This window comes from Leptodactylus fuscus, chromosome 10 (genome assembly GCF_031893055.1).
Source record: "Leptodactylus fuscus isolate aLepFus1 chromosome 10, aLepFus1.hap2, whole genome shotgun sequence".
NCBI lineage: Eukaryota > Metazoa > Chordata > Amphibia > Anura > Leptodactylidae > Leptodactylus > Leptodactylus fuscus.
The window spans coordinates 6,351,483-6,376,870 of NC_134274.1; the positions used below are offsets into that span (position 1 = coordinate 6,351,483).

At 46.1% G+C, this 25,388-nt stretch overlaps 1 protein-coding gene across 2 annotated transcripts; it reads right to left on the reverse strand.

The window, feature by feature from the left end:
* Window positions 1–591: 591 nt before the first annotated feature.
* Window positions 592–24,518, reverse strand: CLSTN3 (calsyntenin 3). Of its 2 annotated transcripts, none has more exons than XM_075257656.1 (19): window positions 24,225–24,518; window positions 23,471–23,619; window positions 15,937–16,059; window positions 15,605–15,800; window positions 14,964–15,172; window positions 14,712–14,861; window positions 13,160–13,345; window positions 11,818–12,087; window positions 11,581–11,693; window positions 8,223–8,385; window positions 7,951–8,001; window positions 7,149–7,300; window positions 6,906–7,054; window positions 5,986–6,212; window positions 5,704–5,868; window positions 5,482–5,627; window positions 2,236–2,368; window positions 1,965–2,155; window positions 592–1,520 (listed from the first exon to the last, which is right to left on the reverse strand). In XM_075257656.1, the coding sequence occupies exons 2-19, from the start codon at window positions 23,541–23,543 to the stop codon at window positions 1,440–1,442; spliced, it is 2,778 nt and encodes a 925-aa protein (XP_075113757.1). In that variant the 5' UTR covers window positions 23,544–23,619; window positions 24,225–24,518; the 3' UTR covers window positions 592–1,439. The 2 variants fall into 2 exon arrangements, with proteins under 2 accessions (XP_075113757.1, XP_075113758.1); XM_075257657.1 differs by lacking the exon at window positions 24,225–24,518 and adding an exon at window positions 24,087–24,124.
* Between the last annotated feature and the right edge of the window lie 870 nt (window positions 24,519–25,388).

Sequence of the window (25,388 nt, forward strand, 5' to 3'; positions counted from 1 at the left end):
ACAATGGTAGTCAGAAAGTGAAAAAATCTTATATATAACAATATAACATCAATATCTCATGACTATTGTGCCCTAACGTCAGTATTGGGATGAATTGATGGTCTACATATACTAAAGATACATCCAGATCCGCCATAATGATATTAGTCCATATTGGCGTCATATTTGCCCCCATGGCGGTCCCCTGTAACTGTATTATTTCCAATAGGTCTAGAATATTCTCTCTTCTGGCATCTGCATGTTCACATTATGCCCCTATTACCGCTTACCCCATATTACAATATAGAATACATTTGAGGGAGGGAGATAAGATGTGACATCATCTATTGCCAGTAGTGATGTAATGATGGATTAGTATATACAGGTGTTATCTTCTATTGTAATCCTGACTGTGATCTAAATGAGATAACGGAACCAAAGAAAACTTGTACAGAATTGGCAATTGTTAGTCTAGGTGTAAGCAATGCTGGTACCAATGAAGGATTAGTCTGAGGTACCACCATCAGGGGCACTATCAAAAACCAGTAACAGTAGGGTAAGGCTTTATTACTACAGACATATTCCCAAAAATGAAGCCAGCCAGAGCCGTGGTGTTCTCTATATATTTTTTTATATATAGTTTTATATATATTTATACCAGAAATCAGTGTTATTTCATTCATTGTCGTGACCCCCATTATCCGAGCACCCCCTTCACAGGGGCAGAGACGTGAACGAGGTGGAGGGTGGGGGAAGACAGGAAGGGGGTAACACTTTAAATAGGAACAAAAGGAGAAGTCTGAATGGCAAAAACATTTTGGGTAGAGGGAGTGGGCGAGATGAGCGGCTGTGGGCCTTCGTGTCTATGGGTTGTCAGCCATTTTTGCGAACTTTCCTGTACCGAGCTGTCACTCCTTCAATACTTTAGTCTCTCTGGTTAGAGTGAAGCTGAACCCCAGAAACGAGTCGGGGGTCGGGGTTGGGGCGGGGGGCACTTAGTTGACCAGAAGGAGACGGATAGCAGCCTCTCAGGGATCTAATGTAAAAACATCACATGAGACGGTTACAAACACGGAATGGAGGAGAGGAGGCGGCGGCGAGTTATCCCCTGAGAAATGATAACGTAAACGTGGGGGGGAGGGGCAGAGGCATCCGGAATGACATACATTGTGGACGTTATACACAACCCAGCCAGCGTCGGGGTGGGTGGCACTCTTCAGGAGACAGCCAGGCTGTGACACACACTCCAGGGAGAGGAGACGTTGGTGGGACATGTCCCAGGCTGAGTGTCTATGCGTTGCACTCGTCGCTTAGAGTGTCGGAGAAGTAGCACAAGAGCGCAGTCAGAAGTGGCACACACCGCACAGTTGTGTCAGGATGTGGCATACACACCAGACGATGGTGGGGATGACACATAAGCGAGAAGTACACGGATGCACGGCTGTTAAAAGAGATGACTCTCAACGTGTCTCCTCCTCCGGCTCCTCCTTCTCCGAGACGGATGATTTCTGTGCCGCGACCAAACCGCGAGACTGCAAAGACTGAAGGGAGAGACAATGGAGAGAAGAATCAAACACTTGTATGATGGGAGGCTGCGTCCACTAAACAAGGCGCAAATGTGATAACTCATATCTTACTCCTAGGCTGAGATATGACCAGTTGTAGTTACAGGCCCAGAGCCTGAGGCTGCACTACTGAGAGATTACGATGACAACGTATCTCTTTCTCATTTACTGTAGACCTAATCCTAATCCTCCCAATAGTCTTACTGTCACACAGCTGCAGTTTGTTACAATGGATTACAATTATCCAGCGTTCAATGTATTCCGAGTCCAGGACATTTGTAACTCGGAAGGTTCCAACATCACCATGGAGTGACCAGCAGAATTAGGTCAGGGGAGATTACCAGTCATTGAATGTAAATTACAGCAAATCTATTAGAAAGTTGCAGAATGTTCCAATAGCCAATGATCAAATTCACTCACCTCCATTGGGTTCACAGTTATGGTCATGGCAGAGTCCTCCCAGAATGGGTCACGTTGATTGGCTGCCTCTAGCTCCGCCCCCTCAGAACCTCTTTGCCTCACATTATGTATCCTCGAGAGCCCCAGAGTAACAATCAAGGCCAAGAAACCGATGCAGACAACAATGATGACCATGGCCACACCGGGAAATACTACAAGGGAGAATGAGAATATTGTTGGCGTGATGGTCACCAGGGCATGAGCGCCACGTGTGTGTTATAGTGCCACCAACCTGAGCTGTGATTTGGGCTGACCAGGGCATGGCCTGATAACTCCGCAGGGGCCTGGTGTACACTGTGAATAAACTGCTGAGCAGATAGGAGGTGGCTGGGTGAGACGGCATGAATCCCGTGTAACACGTCAACCTGCAGCATAAGAACATAACATGTAAGATGTACTATAGTGTCAGGTTCCATGGATTTTTCCATTGCAATATTCCTAACTACCAGTAGATGGTGCTGTCCTAATATGAATATACACTCACCGGCCACTTTATTAGGTACACCTGTCCAACTGCTCGTTAACACTTAATTTCTAATCAGCCAATCACATGGCGGCAACTCAGTGCATTTTGGCATGTAGACATGGTCAAGACAATCTCCTGCAGTTCAAACCGAGCATCAGTATGGGGAAGAAAGGTGATTTGAGTGCCTTTGAACGTGGCATGGTTGTTGGTGCCAGAAGGGCTGGTCTGAGTATTTCAGAAACTGCTGATCTACTGGGATTTTCACGCACAACCATCTCTAGGGTTTACAGAGAATGTTCCGAAAAAGAAAAAACATCCAGTGAGCGGCAGTTCTGTGAGCGGAAATGCGTTGTTGATGCCAGAGGTCAGAGGAGAATGGCCAGACTGGTTCGAGCTGATAGAAAGGCAACAGTGACTCAAATAGCCACCCGTTACAACCAAGGTAGCCAGAAGAGCATCTCTGAACGCCGCACAGTACGTCCAACTTTGAGGCTACAGATGGGCTACAGCAGCAGAAGACCACACCGGGTGCCACTCCTTTCAGCTAAGAACAGGAAACTGAGGCTACAATTTGCACAAGCTCATCGAAATTGGACAATTGAAGATTGGAAAAACGTTGCCTGGTCTGATGAGTCTCGATTTCTGCTGCGACATTCGGATGGTAGGGTCAGAATTTGGCGTCAACAACATGAAAGCATGGATCCATCCTGCCTTGTATCGGTAACGGTTCAGGCTGGTGGTGGTGGTGTCATGGTGTGGGGAATATTTTCTTGGCACTCTTTGGGCCCCTTGGTACCAATTGAGCATCGTTGCAACGCCAAAGCCTACCTGAGTATTGTTGCTGACCATGTCCATCCCTTTATGACCACAATGTACCCAACATCTGATGGTTACTTTCAGCAGGATAATGCAATGCCATGTCATAAAGCTGGAATCATCTCAGACTGGTTTCTTGAACATGACAATGAGTTCACTGTACTCCAATGGCCTCCACAGTCACCAGATCTCAATCCAATAGAGGAGCATCTTTGGGATGTGGTGGAACGGGAGATTCGCATCATGGATGTGCAGCCGACAAATCTGCGACTGCAACTGTGTGATGCCATCATGTCAATATGGACCAAAATCTCTGAGGAATGCTTCCAGCACCTTGTTGTATCTATGCCACGAAGAATGGAGGCAGTTCTGAAGGCAAAAGGGGGTCCAACCCGTTACTAGCATGGTGTACCTAATAAAGTGGCCGGTGAGTGTATGTCCATATGACATCGTTGGGGCCGATTTTACATTGGGGCCCCTATTACATATCGTTAATGAGTTTGGTGCAGATTATGAGCGCTGTATATAACACTAAGCTGGTGTCATGATACTCGATCCCTGCAGTGTTATGTATCGGGGGAGGGGCAATTACATAATCACATTGCAGAATCTGTTACCTATCATTGCACCATGCAGCATATTATAAACCCGTCTGCACCTGGCGACGCCTGTATAAATCTCCTTACTGAGTATATATAACATGTAATACGCCATGGTACGATATAATATGGCAGCACAATGTCTTAGGGGTAAATTTCAAGATCTGCGTGAGAAAAGTAACAAACACCTTAAAGACATAGGCATTATTATAATGCAGGTCCTCTATATAATATACTCCTGTAGAGGGATGTCCGCCCCAAAAAGTGTAACCAGCAAGCATTGTGCTTCACCCAAGACATGTTACTGTCAAGCCTTGTGCTTCTGCCAAGTAGTGTAACTGTTACAGGATTTCTGCTTAAACAATTTTCAAAGGTAATGGAATTGCTAAGGTCAGTAAGGTCAATAAATTAGCAATTCAGCAGAAAATTGGGAGAGAATTCTGAGAACAAAGAGCCTGAATACAACAGTAATCACAGGCACGTGAGTAAGGTCAGTGTCAGGTTACAAGTCATCACAGGCACGTGAGTAAGGTCAGTGTTAGGTTACAAGTCATCACAGGCACGTAAGGTCAGTGTCAGGTTACAAGTCATCACAGGTACGTGAGTAAGGTCAGTGTCAGGTTACAAGTCATCACAGGCACTTGAGTAAGGTCAGTGTCAGGTTACAAGTCATCACAGGAACGTGAGTAAGGTCAGTGTCAGGTTACAAGTCATCACAGGCACCTCAGTAAGGTCAGTGTCAGGTTACAAGTCATCACAGGCACTTGAGTAAGGTCAGTGTCAGGTTACAAGTCATCACAGGCATGTAAGGTCAGTGTCAGGTTACAAGTAATCACAGGCACCTCAGTAAGGTCAGTGTCAGGTTACAAGTCATCACAGGCACGTAAGTAAGGTCAGTGTCGGGTTACAAGTCATCACAGGCACGTAAGTAAGGTCAGTGTCGGGTTACAAGTCATCACAGGCACGTAAGGTCAGTGTCAGGTTACAAGTCATCACAGGTACGTGGGTAAGGTCAGTGTCAGGTTACACGTCATCACAGGCACCGGAGCAAGGTCAGTGTCAGGTTACAAGTCATCACAGGCATCGGAGCAAGGTCAGTGTCAGGTTACAAGTAATCACAAGCATATGAGTAAGGTGAGTGTCAGGTTACAAGTCATCACAGGCACCTCAGTAAGGTCAGTGTCAGGTTACAAGTCATCACAGGCACGTGAGTAAGATCAGTGTCAGGTTACAAGTCATCACAGGCATGTGAGGTCAGTGTCAGGTTACAAGCCATCGCAGACACGTGAGTAAGGTCAGTGTCAGGTTACAAGTCATCACAGGCACGTGAGTAAGGTCAGTGTCAGGTTACAAGTCATCACAGGTACGTGAGTAAGGTCAGTGTCAGGTTACAAGCCATCGCAGGCACGTGAGTAAGGTCAGTGTCAGGTTACAATACCCCTTCTTATTTACTGTCAACCAGAGTCACTGCAATATCCTAGAGTGGGGCACCAAGGGCCAATACTTGGTGTAATTAATGTATTCTAATTAATTATGCTAAACACAGTCCTCATGTCCCTTCCCCCACTGCACCAGTGGGATGACTATGTCGACATACCTCAGTATAGAGCTGGTTACTGATATATCTCCCGTTCATCTCACTGCAGGATACGTGAAATTTCCGTGCATATAGTGAGGCCCGGGCCGCAGTGCGGTAACTGACACTACGGAGGATATCCTCGTACACCGCTACGTTCTGCACACCTGCATAAGGCACACAGGTTAGGGTTTCTATTGATGTCTGGGGACCGGTACGTGGTTGTATTAGGGAGGCCATTACCTGTAACTCGCAGACTCCGGGAGCTGTTCTCGGTCTCCAGCCCACGCTGCCACGCAGAGGAGACATCCAGGGACAGGCCCTCGTATTCAGGATTTAGATCCTCCCCCACCACTCCGATCTCACACCTCTCCAGGGCACACTCTATGCCATCCGGGGACTGCATATCTAGAGACACCGAGGATGGAAACTAATGGTTTAAAAATCATTTACATAAAGCGAAAATATCGGCCAAGGGGATGTCTACATGAAGGCATTAGGGTAAGATGTGGACATGTCACCCACCTGATCTTGGCGCTCTTTCTAGCTTGTTAGGAGACAAATTATGAGACACTGTGCAGGTAATCCTCAGGTCTGGGAATATGGGAACACCTAGTGACCCCTGGAAGTCCGATACAGGGTGGGCTGATCGGGGGGACCCAGTAAGTTGGACCTGAGGAGCATCAGGCTGCAGCACGACAAGGTAACCATCTAGATCTGGTACTGTAAGACATCCTTCATCAGTGAGACACCTGGAGAAAGAGACAAGGAGCTTAAAGTGTATGAACCATTTACCTCTTCTTTATAAGAAACCATCAGCATGGATGATTTGGAGTCATTTCCTCTATATTTAATAAGATGACAGTGCCCTGCTTCTCCAGCACTCCTCTTTTTAACATCATATCTTGGTAAAAAATTGAGCTACCTATTGATGCCACTAGAGGGCGATATATATAGAACTGTAAAGGGTTTCTATTGACCTAAACAGGAACTACATGTAGATAAACCACCTAGTGGTGGCAACAGGTATGGCACTCTGTAGCCAGCAGCTCATCCACTATGTATCTGACTCCTGGTGTAAATGCTATATATGGAACCTTGATTTAAAGGGTTAAAGGATTAATAGAGGGGGTGCACTACACTAAACGCACCTTGGAGACTGGAGTATGAGTGCAGGATCAGACTACAGAGGATTTATTTGCTGTCTGAGACATATTAGGTTGTCCCCGGGTGATCCTCATAGGCTCTGCTTTCAGAACCCGGGCCCATCTCCTGATCCACTGGTACTATGGTGGGCCGTCAAACCCTCCCAATACAAACTGGGTCTGCTACAAGTCCACCATCCATACTATACACCTCCAAATATCACAGCGGCAATTTAGTTAACCCTTTGTCTTCACGGCTGTTTCACGACCCTGCTCTCGACATGTCCTTGAAGCACCCACCTCACTGTGGTCTGTAGTTTTAGGGGTCTCACTCCTGGTGTTGGAAACTGTAAGGAGTTGAGGTATTCTACATGCTGCAGGGCCCGGCTGAAGGACAGGGCATCGTCTCCTTCCAGGCTCAGCTGTGACTGAGCGGGGTTGACATGGACCTGGGGAAACATTTAATAATTAGGGCCTATACTAGGGCGCTATATAAGCATGTATGGTATAAGACATCTCGGGACCCTATACCAGTTGCATTACCTTCATTCCTTTCCCCAGGCTGTCGAAGTCGGTGTATTGCAGACCCTCCTTACAAGCATATAGACACTCAATCACTTCCCGAGAATCCACAGGGCCGAGGCGGAGGGACAGGCCGGAGACGTAACCACGCAAGAAGCGGCCAACAGCGGAGCCTGAGTGCAAGAGAGGGGTAAGAAACTGCAACGGGCAAGGTACAGGATCTCCTACAAGCTTCTAATAGGGCCGAGCTGGTGACGTCCCCGATATGTTGCTGTATGGTGCGTGACATTACCTAATGGGGGTTCTACAAGAACATTGCACAATGTCGTGCCCATATAGAGTAACCTCAAAAGTTACGGTTGACCATCTGCGAACTACGATGAGGACCAAAACCTCTGCTAAGTACAAGGCTAAAAGAACAGTCCTATTGGGTAAAAAGGTCACGTGACCTAAATCACACAAAAGATGAATCATGTGACCCAAAAGTTATGGCCGCCTTCTCATTCAATTTGTCTCAATGCCCCGGAGATTAGGAACAAAGCAAGGTCTTAATTAAAAATATCCTACTTTTAAGGTCTGAAGCTCCCAAACACACAAATGTGTCTCCATGGTCACAGACAAGGGACTGTCCTGCGTAGTCTGATCCTGCAGACATGTTCCCATGTGTCCCCTACATTTTGCTAATGTGTCTGATAGGTTATATGATGTAAAGACTGGACTATAGGGAGTACGACTGCAGGATCTGACTACAGAGGAGTAGCTTGCGGTCTGTTAACATGGTGACATATCTAACACATGTACAGCGTGGTATTACGGATTGTACCTGATGTTCTTAATGTTTCGCCGTCATTCACTTTTACTGAAATCTTCTCATCTGTTAAAAGGAACCAACACGTGTTAATGCAAATGTCATAGTAAATGCATCTTGTGTTTTTTCCATTGTCTCCTCAGGGGCGGCAGCCATCGGTGAAAACCCGGGAAGACGTTCATAATACAGATACGATAGTGTGCGCCTAGACCCATGTAAGACATTACATTTGCCCCTTAGGACCTCAAGTCTCTGCCACTTCATTATGTCTTCCCTTCCCTCCTTACCCGTCCAGCAGCCACCAATCATCATCCGGGCCTGGCGTTTGGGAGGCGTCAGGGCTCCATTATCGTGCATGAGCGCCGGGTCGTACGTCACCCCATCTACATACAGAGACACGGTGGGGAACTCGAGGCTCAGGGCGTAATGATGCCACTCCACGTCACAAACCTGAGAGACACAAACATAAACTTAGAGATGGTGGGAATGGAGAAAAATATAATGGACGACGATATACAAGGAATAGAAGCAAGCAAAGAGGTCAAAGGAAAGACAAGAGCGCTGGATAGAACGATATCAAGAGGGGTGTAAGGGAAGAGGAGCCAAGTATCAAAAGAATAGGATCACCATGTGTCTACCGGAGACCTTCACAGTTACCAGCGGAGGAATGACCGGCCTCCTAATATCATAAGGCAAGAAGGCAAGGAGGAGAATAGTTCTAAGGTTAGAGAGAATGAAGGAACAAGAATGGACAGGGTGGGCAAGAGAAGGGACTGGAAGGTGAGGAACAAGGAATAAGAGACAACCAGAGAAGGTGCGGAGGAAGGATGAATAGGACGAGAGAAGAGAAGGAATTGCTAAGTATAGATGAGGTTAGGAGAGTAAAGAGGATGGACTGGTAAGACGTATAGCATAGGAGAATGAAGGAACTCGTAAGGAGTAAATAGGGACTTGTAAGGACTTAGGAGTGAAGAAGAGATGAATGGAAAAGATGGAGAGAATGGATGAGGAGAAAAAGAAGGACATTGAAATAGAGTAAAGGAACTAGCATGTATGAGGGAAGAAGAGAAGGTCAGGAGAGAAGGGATCAGGTGGTAAGGAGCGAAGGAACCCGCAAGGAGGAAAGAAGAAACACCTGGAGTAGGTGAAGGAGATGGATGAGTAGGTAAGAGATGAGGAGGTTAGGAGAGAAGAAATTGGTTAGGAGAAAAAACAGTTGAGTGGAGAAGGAAGCCAGAAGGTGACAGTGTATGAGGAAAGAAGAGGAAACTGGAGAAGGTGGAGGAGGTAGATGAGAACTGTAGGATAGAAGAAGGCAACAGATCAATGGAGAGAAGAGGTGGGAAGGAGAGAAGGGATGAGATGGAAGGACAAGATGGGTGAGCGAAGGAACAAGTATGGAGGAAAGAAGAAACAAGTGAAGGTGGGGAAGATGGATTAGTAGGAGAGGAGAGAATAAAGTATAAGGTCAGAAGAAGATAACAGATGAGTGAAGAACGTGAGAGTGAAGGAAGTAGTCAGGAGGAGGAAAGAAGAGGAAACTGGAGAAGATGGAGGAGATAGACAAGTGGAGAGAATTGGGAAGGTTAGAAGAGAAGGGATGAGCTGAGAAGGAAGGAAGAATGAAGGAGTGAAAGTAAGGAGAAGCCAAAAACTAGTAAGTAGGTAAGAATAAAAAGAGAGATGGCTGGAGATGATGGAGGAGTTGGGAAGGAGAACATAAGGAACGAACAGGAGGAAATGGGATAGAAAGATGAAGAATATTGGATGATGATGAGTAGGAATAATGGAAGACGTATAAGAAGGAGTAAGTAGTCCTTAAGGATAAAGAGAAGGAACTAGTAGGTAATAAGGAGGACTGAAGGTTAAAGGATGGAAGGAACGAGTAGTGACGGTGCAGTGTAGATATAATGCAGGATAATATCTGTATAGTACAATCTATAGGGGGATCCACCGGCCACAATCTGACGCCAGGACAACATGATGCAAGACCATACAATAGATACTAAGAAAAAACAGGCCAAAAAGAAGCAAAGTCAGGATGAGGGGCAAGGATCCATGCCGAGAGCAGGTGGCAGCGCAACATGCTAGGCTTCTCCCGTCCATCTCCTCCCCCACACCTACAAATGCCGGGCGGCCCACATTCTCTTCTTCTGGGTTCTGGTGACTACAAATGAATCTAATGAGGCGAGAAAGAGGCGCTAAAGTGGCTGCGCCTCAGGCCGGGGCCTCTTCTGCGTTATACAATACACAAGACCAGAGACTGTGGACAAGAGGAGAAGGAAGAGGGAAGAAGAGACATCACAGGAAGACGGAGGAGGAGGGTGAGAAAAGAAGAGAGAAATAAGCAAGTATGGAGGAGCCGTTCATTACAGCCTCAATGAGAAATGTGCAATACTTTATCTCCCCTGCGGAGGCGCTGTGGGAAAGTTGGACACTTGTTGCTGAGTTCTTCTTATCGCTAACGCATCCTTCTAACATAAAGGAAACATTGGGCAGAGCAAGGCTGATCTAAGATGGGCTGGGTCGGGAACCCTTGGCCTGACTAGGATAACCTGGTTTATGCTAGTCGCTGACTACCACAGATTGTATTTCTGGCCGGAGCCTCTTAAAATTTCTGATGTATCGCTCTCAATATTACGGCTGGTACACAATGCTCCGGTCTTCATAGATTTCCCCCATTAATGTCGTTCCCTTCTTTGTATGTTAGAGATGTGCCTATGGGTTGTGTGTGGTACTGTCACTCCACTGATGTGAGATGCAATACCATACTCGTCCTGTGGACAGGAGTGGCGCTGTTTTGGAATAAAGCAGTCATTGATATAATAGAAAGTAAATGCCAAAGTCGATTGTCTTGAGAATTCTGCCATCAGTACAACTAGGGGATGACCTAGTAGGCTACCATGACCTTTTCTTATGGCGTGCCAGGAAGAGCAGTCATAGGGATTTATATCTTCCTGTAATTGCTGCTCATTAGGGAATTGTTATTAATGCATTTGTCTAATCCCCGCTGTTAACATGCCCATTGTGTTCCTCCCCATCTGTCTTGCCGCACTCCCTTATCTCAGCTCCGTCTTGGCATGTGCCGCCCCTGACAGTACACGGAATATTCATCGCTTCATTACAGCTCATGAATATTTATATGGGCCCAGAAGATGTCTATAGTCACACAGACAAGTAGAGAGGAGAACACAGAACCGACTGAAGAATATCAATCTCCTTAGTGACTCTTGATGGTAATTTTTGGAGCAGCACAGAGTATTTCAGGAGATCACAGTTGTGACAGTGTGTGTGGCGGTGACCTGGATCTAGAGCAGAGCTCTGCATCCTGATCATTGTGGCCTCTTCTGATGCATTTACTAGCCCGCCTTCTGGTGGTGGTACAGGATATTGCAGCTTGGTCCCATTCTATGGACCAGTTCTAAGCTGCAATACCAGCTCTAGTTTATGCCATGTAGTATAATGATATACTTTATGGGGTAGTGGGGCCTTTGGGGCCCCCTCAGGGTAACGACTGCTGCCTCTGCACCCCCATAGCTACGCCCATGTATGTGATGATGTTAGTAAGGACAGGACAGTGCTGTATATAAGCCCACATTAACCCTCTTATACCGCCCACCCTGGAACATGGATCTGTATAACTACCTGTTCCAGCTTCCAAAGGAACTTGACAGGGTGAGCGCTGTCCAGGAGGGACCAATAGAGGAACGAGATCCGACAGCCGTGCACGGCCAGAGTATAGTGCGAGAAGCTGCCGTCTGGGAGGAAAAGGAGACATGAAAAAGGGTTAAGTAACAAGAAAAACCTGCACAGACCCTTAGGGGGCTGTCAGGGCATGCTGGGAGTTGTAGTTTTGGAAAGCTATCTGCCTAACACTCTCACCATTCTGCACAGTGTTACACAGCAGCACCTCCTCCTCCTTTCCGCTTTTGCCTCCGCTGCCCCCTGCATGTTTCAGCCAGAAAGAAAGAGTCAGGTGATCAGCGGCCCCGCCCCCTGCTGGTAACCGCCCAGGAGGAACCTCCACGGATTGGGAGCCATTGAACCAAAAGACGGGGCTACTGTCTTGTGTATCCTGTATGGGAAGGCTATGGGTCCAGTTATACATCGGGCTTGATGGAGGTAGAAGGTCGACGTCCCCTGGAGCAGCTCCTAAAAGGGAGCAGGAAAACATGAAATCAAATTATAGTTAATTGTTCCAAGTGTTAATCACCCAGCTTTCCCATATCCCTCTAAATGGTATTGTGGTGCAGTACCAGAGACAGCCACATTTGTATGTGTGGCGCTGTGTCTTTGTAAATAATGAGGCTTATTCTGAACAGGTCTTGAGAGTCAGATGGACCATCAATATTAAAGTCCTGGAAAATCCCTTTAAAGAGAACTAAGTCTGAAAATCCAATGACCTAAATCATCTGATCGGCGCTGTCACCCTGAGCACGTTGATGTGTTGTTTATCTAAATACGGTAAGGCACTCCAAAGATATAAGCCCTTTTAGTGTTGGTGCATTTTAGGGTCTACTAGCCTAGTGGGCGGTAACATTGTGGCTTCTCTTGGGCGGGGTCTCTGTGTGTCATGCACCTCCCACTAATTCTTATCAACACTTAAAGGGCTTATATCTTTGGAATGGCTGAACAGATTTGGATAAACAAAACATCAAAATGCTCAGGATGACAGTGCCGATCAGATGATGGATGTCATTGGGGGTTTTAGACCTGAGAATAAGTCCCCTTTAAGAGGGTCCTCTGCATTGGGTTGGAGAGGTCCCATAACAATCAGCTGTAAACTGTCAGGAAATCAGGCAGCAAGTGTTCAGTTTCCCCACAGTGCCCCCAGAGGTAAAATGAAGCATTACACGGTACCTATAGGACTCAATGAGCTGTTTATGTAATGCCAGGTCTTCCATGCACCCTTTAGCCTGGCTAAAAGACGGGGGTCCCAAATAAGAGACCCCCTGCCCTCAGTTTCCTAATATAATCTCCCAAAACCCCAGATTCATGACTGCACTAGTGTAATGTAATAGAATTGGAGGTAGGGAGCTCTTGGGCCCTAACGTATAAGTCATACCTTGGTCCACAGGGGCCCTATACACTGTACTGTCTTTAGCCATTGGCAAGTCTATGAGAGGTGACTTGTATTTGTGCCCAGGCTGCAGAATAATACCAGGGAATTATCGGTCTTATGTTCCAGCCCCACGGGCATTGTGTTACATGGTGACGGACGTACCGCACAGTTTGCGCAATGATTTCTCTGAATAGTTATCCCGGTCGCAGCCCTTGGCAATGTGACTGGTCTGGATTTCCACCGTGGCCTGAATACTCCAGATTGGCTCCTCGCAGGTCTCTAGGTGGATGGTGGGAAACAAGGCCAGGCTGCCGGTGCCAGGAATGTACTCGATGCGCTTGTTCCAGCCTGTCGGAGCAGAGACCAGAGGGTTGAGGTTCATCTCACATGTGAATTCGGGCCATATAGACCACAGAGATATTGTGCAACCGCACAAACAGTGAAGAATACAGATACCATGGTGCGGGGATTAGCAGGTGTGTATAGGGAGAAGCCTGGACCTGTCCATACCACAAGCTCCTGGCCAAGGACCTGCTGCCATGGAGAAACTACAACTCTCAGCATGCCCGGACAGCCTTCAGGGAGGGTTGTAGCTTCTCGTAAGCTGGAGGTCCACAGATGGCAGGCAAACCAATATGAAGATGCCGCATAACGTATGGGGACATGTCAGTGCACAGAATGATTTAGGGGTTGTCTAGACTCATTGTAGCAAACCCTCAGCTGTGACAAGTATCAGGTCTGCAATGGTTTGTAGACTCTGGACATAAATGATAGTGTCGCCAGTCACTTACAGCAAGCAGAGATTGTAACAAAATGTACAATGATTAAATTATCCCCAATGATACTATAATGTTAATGAATATGGCCGCTTACTATACACCACCCCTTCTAGGGTTAATAGGGGCAGGGCCTCATGTAGTCATTGTAAACACCAGTGCGCCATTGTCCCCTCACCCCGTGGGCACCAGCACTCTGTGTGTCAATGTACCATTGTTCTGGGCATATATAGTCAGTGCTGCTATTGTTCTCTGGACCATGACAACAGCCGTCATCCTGGGGATGGTAATAATATGCAATCCGAGGCGTCACTATCCGCTATCACTAAAGGGTTTGTCCAATGACATGAAAATACAGTTTACTTGTAATAAAGTTCTACATTATCATCATTGTCTTTGCATATACAAGATCTCTGCTGGCTCTGCTGACAACCTGACAACTTGTCCTGATCATGTCCAGGTCACTCACATGCCCATTGCATTGCATTGCATCAGATCTCTCTTATTAATCCGTACGTTAAGAAATGTTTCCATTTACTAACAGCAAGCAGACATATTGTAAATGTTAAAGGGAGTCTATCACCAGAACCCATCATATCACCCCTGCCGACAGATAGATAGGTTAGGATCACCTGAATCAAACGATGTTTTCGCCTTGTGAATCGGTGTCTCCATTGCTGAGATATCGCTCTTTTTGTCATATGTAAATGAGCTCGCCGTAGCAATGGCGTCGTCCTTGTTGTTCTAAGAGCTCATTTGCATGTTGACAAAATCAGCGATATCTCGATAATGGAGGCCCCGATTCAAAAGGGGAAAACACCGTTTGATTCAGGTGATCCTAAGCTATCCATCTGTGGGGTTGGTTTGATATGTTGGTTTCTGGTGTAAGACTCCCTTTAAGCAATGGATTCAGGAAAACTAAGACACCCCAATGTTACCTCTCCAGCTGGGTTTGCAGGTGGGCTTTACTTGGATCTCCACCTCAGCGTCTTCTACGGCTCTCTTCTTCCCACAGTCATACGCTGTCACCGTAAATCTGATCAAGCGCTCCCCACTGGCCTGCAGGGGCTGCGTGTTCTTTATATAGCCTGTCAATAAGCAAAGACAACAAAGCAATAGATCATATTCAATGGCACAGGAAAGGAAGAGAAGATAATCTCTTGGCCATGGAGGATGGGTCGGTGACTTACCATCATTGTCGATGGTGAAGGGCACATTGGGAGTGAGGATTTGGTAGAAGCAGACTTGGCTATACTGAGGAGAGCAGTCCTGGTCCCACGCCTGCACTCGGAGGACCCGTTCATACATACGACCCTCGGTGACCGACGCTCTGAAGACCCGTTCACCAAACACGGGGGCGAACTCATTGACGTCATTGACTCGGACGTGAACTGTGGCCCTATGGTGGGCATAGAAGAGTGAGAAGATACACATCAGATGTGATTGGTAGAGATTCCTGGGCAAACATTCAGTTGGGTGGCCATGACTGGGACCTATAGCAGTCACTGGTGTCTATAAGAGTGACCACTTATTCACTTTTCAGCAGGATAGGATCAATAAATAAATGGACCCTGAGGTCCCATGTGCCCTTCCTATAAGTTGCTTGGCCCTAGAGTCCGTAAGGACACCAAGTGACCAGAATATTGTCTACTATAACTCTAATCTATTGGGGCCAAAGTGTCGCTGCAGTGGGTGAAGGGACAGCACCATTATAAGTTGTCCATGATGCTCTTGCCCACAAAGATCTCAAGGTATAAGGTGGTGCTTTCAGATGTTCTTCGAGTGATCTTGGCTCATTGGTCTACTCTCACAAACATGGAGATTTTCTCACTTGTGAGATTTCTTGCTGTTGCTCCCGTCTGGTCCCTCTCCACAGTCATGGGCCTGGATGGTGAAGGTGTGCTCTCTCTGGGCCTCACAGTCCACCGGACCCTTCGCTCGGATCAGACCTTCACCTGTTGTCCGATCTAGAACAACAGCTTCAAAAGGAGTTCCAGCTCCATGAATCCGGAACCCACAGATTTCTCCTGTGATAGGGAAGATCATTCATTCAGGATACAATCCTATAGATTGGTGATCTCCAACCTCCGGCCCAACAACTGGAGGGGCACAGATTGGAGACCAAGTCCACTATTACATTGACACCATTCATTGGACCAGTACCTGCATATCTCAATGGGGCATCTTTGTCCAGGGCGAAGAGAGGTGGATTGAGTAAGACTGTGTTATCGTTTTCCATGATGATCCCCTGGTACTGGGCTTCCATCCATGGTTTGTGTTTGTTACCTGGAAATAAATTTTGGCTTGATGAAGCGATTCCATAAAATACAGGATTATTTGTACGGGTGCAATACAGAAGTTATGTCGGGGCCTGGTTTATAAACCCACCATGGGCAACAGAGCTCAAACCCAAGACGGAGACACCAATGTTCTCCACAGGTTTCCTTGGGCTGTTCTCCAGTTTCCTCTCGCCCTCCACGTCTATAATGATGGGTATAATGGGCTCCTATGGTGCCTCTATATAGAAGATCAGTACTTATAGAGTAGAATAGCTCTGTACTTTCAGCATTGAGCGGTATATGGCGGTATGTCTAGGACTATCAATGGGCCTTTAATGTTTGAATTTACTGACAGCAAGCAGAGGATTTGAAGATGGTAAGGAACCAAAACACAAAGGAGACAGCTACTACCCCATCTCCAGAGGGCAGGAGTCTTGGGCCGGCAGGCAGCATTCATGGCTACCTAAATAGCTGGCATTCGGTTTTGCTGGAGACATCTCCCACCTCCCATAGTTGTTGGCTAGAGGCCCGAATCAATCCTTGGTCTCACAAAACACGGCCTGCCCTTCCCTCTGGCATCCAGCCCAGATAACGCACAACACAGATGGAGGCGGCCGCAGTGTTTTTAACTGGCGTAATTTTCCCACATTGAATTTTTGCTCATTTGTTCATAGGATCAATTTATCCAATAGGCAGCCACGTGCGGCTGACAGTGCGACATTATAGAGGGCAAAGGGGGCAAATCCCACCGCCCAAAGAGGACACTGTACAGCAGAGGAAAATATAACACGCTCTCCTCTATCAGAACCGCCATGTTTAGTAACCTTATTGTTATCTTTTCACAATATGGCAGTAGTATTTGAGCAATAGATGGCGGTGACTGTGTATCAATATCCAACGTAAAATTCTTATATCGCGACAACTTCAATTGTCTATTAGTCATGGGGACGAGGGAATCCTACAGACTGGAGTCCTCTGTGTTGGGTCTCAAACCCAGGAGCGTCTATATGGGAGGCAAACACCCTAGCAAATAGGAAATAGGAAAATGGGAGGATTTTCTCAGACTAAAAGACTCAATGGTGTTCTTTTTTTACATACTGAACACAATAGGTATAATGATCACTAAATTATGTTAATAAATATGGTGCAAAGTATAATTTTTGGTATATAGAATTGCAATACTACACTTGATACCAAATTTATATTCCCTGTTATTTTGGAAAAATGCAAAAAAACAGCAGACCATGGGTGAATCAGTGCAAAGCAACTCCCGCAGAGGCGTTCGGCACAGGAGCCAATCCTATCGCAGCCTTATACGTTGCTATAGGCAAAGCCTCCGCTAATTTTTAGACGTCTCCCCCATAATGTTACAAAAAAAGGATTTAGCACTTCTTTTTTTTCCCTTCTGCATCATCTATTACGCTGAGATAAGGCTCTGAATATATTTGACTGGCGCCCAAAATCCAAGGGATTCTGTAAGCGGCTTTCATTCAGAGTCTCAGGCAGCCATCTGCTCCCCTCTTACACGGACTAGTGCCAGCATCTGCATTCTTGCAAAGCAAGTTAGTGTCATCTTAGCAGAGTTATAGCTACTGACTGCAGTGACCTTCACAGAGAGAAAAAGTGTTTTCCCGAGTGTCTTGTAGGATTATAATATCTTTCTAGCCGCTTTATGACATTTAAAGGAACAATAGAATTGTGCAGACAGATGCAATAGAAATGAAGCGTAGGAGAAGCTTTGTAAAATACCAGGGACCAGCACTAAGGCGGAGGATGGAGAAACTCAAGACTTAAGTCATGGGTCAAGTATTCACTGAAGACAATACGGATATCACACTATTGGAATTGATGGAGCAGGCTGTCAGAGTATGCTGGGGGTTGTAGTACTGCAACAGCGGGACAGACAGAGGTTTGAGGCCACTGTCATAGGAGATACTATACATTGGAACGATGGGCTACAACCTGGGGCTCATCAGCATTTGCAAAATAACTCCCAGCCTACTCAGGGCATGACAGGGGATGTAGTATTGTAGGTTGGAGACCACTGTTCCAAGTAGCCTTCGACTTCTGTCTTTCCAGGAGATGCAAAACTACAACCCCCAGCATGTTCCTGACATATAACAACAGGTAAGACATAGCTATTCCAAGGTATAATATTTCCTATAGCAATGGCCTATAACCTCTGTCTCTCCAGCTGTTGCAAAATTACAACCCCCAGCATGTTCTAGGCTGTCAGGGCCTGCAGGCGGTTGTGGTTTTGCAACAGGTAGAAATACATAGGTTGGCAGTCACTGGCATGGGTGATAATATACATTGGAGCAGTGGTCTCCAAATTATGGTTCACTAGTTGCTGCAAAACCCCAATTCCCAGCATGCATTGCTTGCCTGGGAGTTGTCGCCTCTACTGGAGGACCTCAGGTTGCAGACTGCTGCACTAGACTATACCCTTCAGATTAATGCCCTGGATCAATCATCTTGAGAGTTTACGACCAAGAGAAGACCCCTATAGATTCTGTGCAGTGTCCTGTCAATGTATAACTAGGGGTGGAAACTCATCAGGAAATTTCACAATAATGATTTCTAAATTTATAAAACTCAGCATCAGCAGCAAGACAAAAATCAATAACTTAACAATGACCCAGAGCTCTAAATCCCCTGCATAGACATGGAGGATACAATTCTAGCACACTGAAGATCTGCGACTAGGAGGAGCTCAGGAGGTGATCGCAGATTATAGGGAATATATGAAGGAGAATTGCAAAAATCAGGTTTGTTTACAACGTTTGGATTATTTGTGCAACAAGAAATTGTGTCTTTTTCTGTATTTAGCGATTGGTTTGGGTTGTTACATTTATGTTGACAGAAAGGAAAAAACAAACAAATAAAAATAAGAAGATAATAAACATAAGAAAGGAAGAAAGTCAAGAACATACAAATGGAAGGAGAATACAAAAAGCATAAGGAGAGTGTAGGGAGGAGATCAAGATAATAATAATATATAGGAAAGAGATCAAGAACATAAGGAGAGAGGATCAGTAATATAAGGGTTGTGTAGGGAACAGATCAAGAACCTAAAGATGAGATAGGGAGGAGATCAAATAAGGAAGATATAGGAAGGAGATCGCAAATAAGATGATGTAAGGAGGTGATCATGGGCACAACAATAAAGGAATACGAATAATAGCGAGAGACAAGGTAAGTAGATTAAGAATGTAAAGCTGGAGAACGACAGAAAGTGAGACTGCAAAGCTCGGGAAACAAGGAGATCATGGACCTAAAGATGGAGGAAGATGAGCACTGGAAAAATGCAGAGACAAGTGGATTAGGATCAAAAAGATAACGAAGGAAGGAGATTTATACCATTAAGATTAGGAAAGAGGATCTGAGACATAAAAACAGAGGAAAGAAGGAAAGCGATCAAGAACATAGCGATGATGTCAGAAACTGATAAGGAAGAAAGGAGAGAGAAAAGGAGCAGTGATACAAACATAATGGAGGAAAGAGATCAAGAACATACACACAAGGAAGGGAGAAGATCAGGAACATAAACAATAGGAAGAAAGATCGGGAACATTAACATAAGGAAAGATGAAGATTAGGAACATAAACATAAGGAAGAAAGAAGATCAAGAACATAAGAATGATGTAGACAACTGGCCAAGAAAATAATGAGGAGAATCTAAGAAGGCAGAAAATCAGGAATATAAACATAAGGAAGAACAAAGATCAAAAATATAACTATAAGGAAGGAAGATTAAGAACATAAACCTAAGAAAGAAGATCAAGAACAAAAAAACAATAGCAAAAGAAGAATGTCAAGATTATTAACATAAGAACGGAGCAAGATCAAGAAAATGAAGATGGAGGAAGACAAACAGTGAAAAAGAAACAGGTGGATTATGAATTTGTAAAGCCGGATGGAGACTAAGAACTAAAGATGGGAGAAGATATCTAAGACAGAGAAGAGGAAGGATCAAGAAGGAGGAAGAAGAAGGCAGGAGATTGAGTGGGTAAAACTGAAGATGCAGACGTGATGAGGAAAGAAGAGGGAAGAAGAAGTGTCATAATGAGGGAAGATTAGAAATAAGGACAAGAAAAAGTAACCCGTCATAGGTTGTCTCATTACTGGACCCAGCGATCAGCTGTAGTCAGAAGAAGAACCCAACAACAAGCATAAAACTCCCCTACAGCGCCACCACAGGATATATAAAGTATTACACATTTCCCATTGGAATCAATGACTTGTCCAAGTAGTGCAGGAGACAGTGTGTAGTAGTGGAAAGCAAAGTATATAATCAATAGGGCCGTAAATATACAAGGACTACACGGCCAGACGTATGTGGACACCCTATTAATCATTGGTTTGGCCACGTCAGCCACAAGTTGGACAGCGTCCAATAGACAGTCAGTCAATCTTCATAGACAGACATTAGCATGTATTTCCTGCATGGTCCAGGGCTGTTTTTTTAACCCCTTACAGTGATGCTCTAGCAAATATTCTGGATAACTATGCAACAGTTTAGGAGAAACATGTAAGTGCCGCCTCGAGACCGCACACAAACTGCCTAGGAAGTCCCACTTTTGGGCAGTTCACCTCTCTGTAGGCCTCGATAAGCCAAATTTAGGACAATCCCAGCAAATTCAAGAGAGTGGGCAAGTATGTAATGTATAGACTACACGGCTACACAAGACGGCTCCCAAGAAGTGGGTCTGCCTCTCCGGTGGGCCTGGCAAGTCTGTAGTCAGTTATGACAAGTATCAAAAATGGACCCCAGAAAATAACAAGCCCAGGTCAGCCAGTCACTGGCCACTGGAGTCTATTTCTTTAGACTGGCTCCTAAAATTAGGGAGGGGATCAGAAACCCCATCAGGGGCAAAGCTATAGCAGAAATTACATCCAGATAATGATACCTGAGGGGGCCAAGTACAGATTTTTCGTGAGCTCCAGGCTTTGCCTCTGTACCCAGTCCGACACCCTGGAATAGTCACCACTATCACCCACGATGGACCAACATCATATTAAGGGGTTCACATACTTTTGCTCTTGTAGTTTAGATCCCTTTCCAATATACTGTATGCAATGGGTTCCTCCATCAATAACTACAACTCCCAGCATGCTCTGACCGCCTGCGCCGCCTGGGCATGCTGGGAATTGTAGTTTAAGAACAGGTTGCCTTGCGATGTCACATTCTGGATCTGTGATTATTTTGGTTGCCATATTTCCGGTACACGACAGCGATGTACCCGCCTGTTTACCCCATACATTATGCATATGTTCACATGTACGTTTTGTCTGCCGAGCTGTTTTCATAAATCATTAACTCCTTTAGCTTCCGAACACAAATAGAACGTGCGACAAGACAAACATCTGTCACTTCACTCCCGTCACCCTCCTCAGACATTGCTATATTAGGACCAAGCCGCGGAGGATGATGGGAGTTATTGGTAATGAACCTAAACAAAAGCCCCCCCGAACTTCCCACCCATCGCAACCCCGCAGTAATATTCCACGAAACGCAAGGGTACGATCTAGCAACGCCCACGGTGCGGTGTCGCAGTGATGCGAGAACAAGAGTCTTTGTTTTCTTATAGCAACCAATCAGAGCGCAGCTTTCATTTCTCCAGAGCAGTGTAAGACATGAAAGCTGAGCTCTGATTGGTTGTAGGAGCAACAAGAGCAATTTTGAAAAATGAGGCCTAGTGGCAGAGACGTCACATGAAGCCTCAATGCAAAATCTGTATAATGTATAGTCTATAGTACTGGTTTACTCATATTGGGAAGAGGGTTCCCTAAACTTTCAGGGCCCGGGTGTGTCCCCTTACGTTACGCCCCTGCCCGTCTTATAGTTGAACCTGAATAGTCAGTGGGACTAAGGACAGCGGAGATATGAGGTGCTGTTTGCAAGCTCTATATGCTGTCTATGGCACCGTGGACATTACAGGACACTGCGGCTCTGCAGTCAAGATTTTCCAAGATGGCGATTTATCAAGATAATCCCGGCACCACCGGAGGCTCATTTATGATCAGCGCTCGGCACCTCATAAATCAGGAGGACCCCCGGCGGGGCCGGCTCGTAGCTGCCATAGATTTCAGGCATCATTTACCATCGGCACCAGCAAATTTTCGTAAATGATCATAAATCTGACATGACGGCGGCCCAGACCACGCCATTGAGCACTGACTTTGCCCAAAATTGCTAATTTTTCATGCCATGTATGTGAGAAAATGGAAATACAAGGCCCCAATGAAATCCCCCCTGTCCTATATAGGGACACCTAACGCAGCTTTAGTGTAAGGACCCTGCAAACAACCCCCCGGATCTCAGCTGCCGAGAAAGAAAGACTAATTTTGTCCATTGACTTGAGACACCCATAGATTTCAGCTCATATGACGTATTAAAGGTTTTAATGGACCTATGGTACTGATCATCCTGAGCTTCTGGGTTCATGAATAGAATGCCAGAACTACAGTAAAGACTGACACACAAGTAGCTTAATAGGGGAAGGAGCAAAAATAGGAAATGTCATATCTCAACAAACATTATCCATTACAGGATGGCAAGACTGGTGTATGTGCCACTCAGGACTGATGGAAAGCTGGATGACATCTGCCTATGACTCCTATTTTTGCTATATTCCTATCTGCTGTATGATTCCTGATTGTTGCATATTTTTCGTGTTATTCATGCAAATCAATGCGCCCAATCAGAGGTTTCAGTCTCGTGCCGTAAAGCAAAATGCTGCAAACACATTTCGTGAGAAGACAGTGGCTGTCGAGTTGCGGTGAAACTACAAGTCCCAGCATGCCTTGAGCTACCACCTTGTTCAAGTGACTGATGTTGCGGACAGTCACTGAACCCAATGGACAGACCCCGAACTGCTAGGGGCTGCCCCCCAGATCTTTGCTGGATATAGACATGAAGCAGAGCTGTGAGAGCTCTGGATGAGCAGTCAGCACCTGCAGGTCACAGACCCCCACTTTGCAATTTAAGGGGAATGGGGTTGCAACAAGTGGCCCCTCCATGAAATACTCAGGGTCAATGTCAAAATAAGTCATCTCTTAGTTGGAGATTCTGTCAATTTTACCAGTTTCTGGAAAAGCTGGGTGACTGACAATCCATTGGCTTCTATAACAAGGCTGTCATCCAGCTTTCCCAGATGCCTAATGCCACATTTGCCAACCAGGGGCACAAACAAGAGTGTCAGTGACAATCCCCGGGGGACCGATAGTGGTGGCCATATTGTCTCTGATCCAGCTTTCCCAAAAAGAGAGAGATGAATAGAATTTACGGCTTCATAGAAGAAGACGACTCAAGAACTTGTATTTTGTGGGACTGTCTGGATTTTAGGGAAATTGCTGTAATATCGGGGCCTGGCTATGACCCCCATATACCGAGAGCGCCCCCCTATGTACTGACCTTTATTGCAGGTAACAAAGTGCAGAACGGCCGTGACTAGAAGCAGCGACAGGCAGGCGTCTCTCCGGATCATTCTTAGCTGTCGCCGGTGGTCTCGCTGCACATACGGGGTGTCTCTGGATTATTCAGTGGTGCGGTCTGCAACGCGTCTGTAGGAAAACAATGGACAGAAAATCCCAATATCAATCAAGATGAACGATTTCTCTCCATCCGTCTCTCCGTGACATCACAGACAGTCTAGTCGATGAAACCTGCCAGGGCTGTCTCTCTATCAGACACCCCTCTCTGTCCAATCCAAGCTCCCAGCAGTCTACCCCACCAAATTTAGATTGTCCATAGGGTTAAATGCAATATTTGACCTGACGGATATTAAAGCTATATCATTAACCCTCTAAGGACCGCCACCCCCAACGCAATAAACCATCTGCCAGGCTGCAGTCTCTCTCCGTCACACCGTAATCTCAATGTCACAGGTTGCAGTGACCATCCATAGTGCCCCCCATTTTCTATCACTATAACCCCCGCCGCCCTGGATTTTGCAACCTGCCCCTGTGCTCCCAGTGCAATGTGTCCCTGTATCGGTGCGGTGGGATTATGCCGGGTGGAGGTGCGCTACCAATTTCTCCGTCGCTCTGGATCAATGCTCTGCTGTGTGGCGATGTGGGGGATGATCTGTGATAGAGGGGTATGCGATGCTCTGCAAGAATGCACAGCACAGGGAGGATGCTCTGCAGCTGCAACTCGTGCCGCTCACCTGTAATGCTCTGCCTTGGGTGGGGGGGGGGGGGAGGTTTTAAAGGATTATTGCACAGGAAAAATTGTAAAAAAAAATAAAAAAATAAAAAAAAATGGTCAGGTTGGTGTCTCTGCTGAAGGAGGAATGATCTGCTGAGAGGTGTACTCCGGGGGGTGGGAGAGATGCTCTGCTCCAGGGGAGATGCTCTGCGTTGGGGAGGGAGATGTGGAGCTTTAGGGGGATGCTTGGCTCCGGGGGAGGGTCTGTGTAATGTCCTTAGGATGGAGCAGAGTCTAGCAGCACTGCAGGATGACATCAGCCGCAGACTGGCAGCTCCGCACAGCCAATGGAAGAGCTGCTGCAGGTGGTGGAGAGCAGAGGAGGGCGGCGGTGGTCCTTACCCCCCTCCCTTCCCTTCCACTACCTTGTGCTTCATGTCCTCTCTGTTTCTCTCCCCTCCCTCTCCCCCACCCACCATATTACATTCTGTCTTCCCACATTAGTGTCTCTACAAGGTCCCTACAGCCAAGGCGTGAGATGAAGGGGAAGACGTCAGGGAAGGGGGGCACAAACATTTTTCCATGGCTAAATATAAGATGGCGTTCATGTAAATGTATACAGATAAGGATTGTATATACCTAGGGGTCTGCAGACGGGGCCGGCGAGGGCCAATGACTACAGGAGCTCCTCGGCTAATGAAGGGGCCGCAATTACTGCTAATTAAAACCAAAGCAGAAGAAAATAAGAGGCTCCGACAATGAAAATTGTGAATGATTCATTCATCCGTCCATTCATTCATTTATTCTAGAAATATTCAGAATATCTACATGACATCCCTGTAATCCGGCGTCTGCTAATCCAGAAAATCTGAGCAGAGAGGGGCGAAGTAGCGGATTATTCTGCCCATAATCCCGAATATTTCAGAATCGCTAGATTAAAGGAATGAAATTGTATATCTAGAGCAAAATCATTGCTGGGATTATCCGTATACTGGATTATCAAATGGTCATGTGATATACGATGCACGCTAAGGGCTGGACTATCGAAATTTTTGGAGTAGTGGGGATTGGGACGTGACCTTTAGCGAGCGATGTTGTGTACAGTGTTGCAATTATGTGCAGTGTTTTCAATTTGCCCTTCCATTCATTGATATATTGTGTCATATAGTGCACACGTAACTAA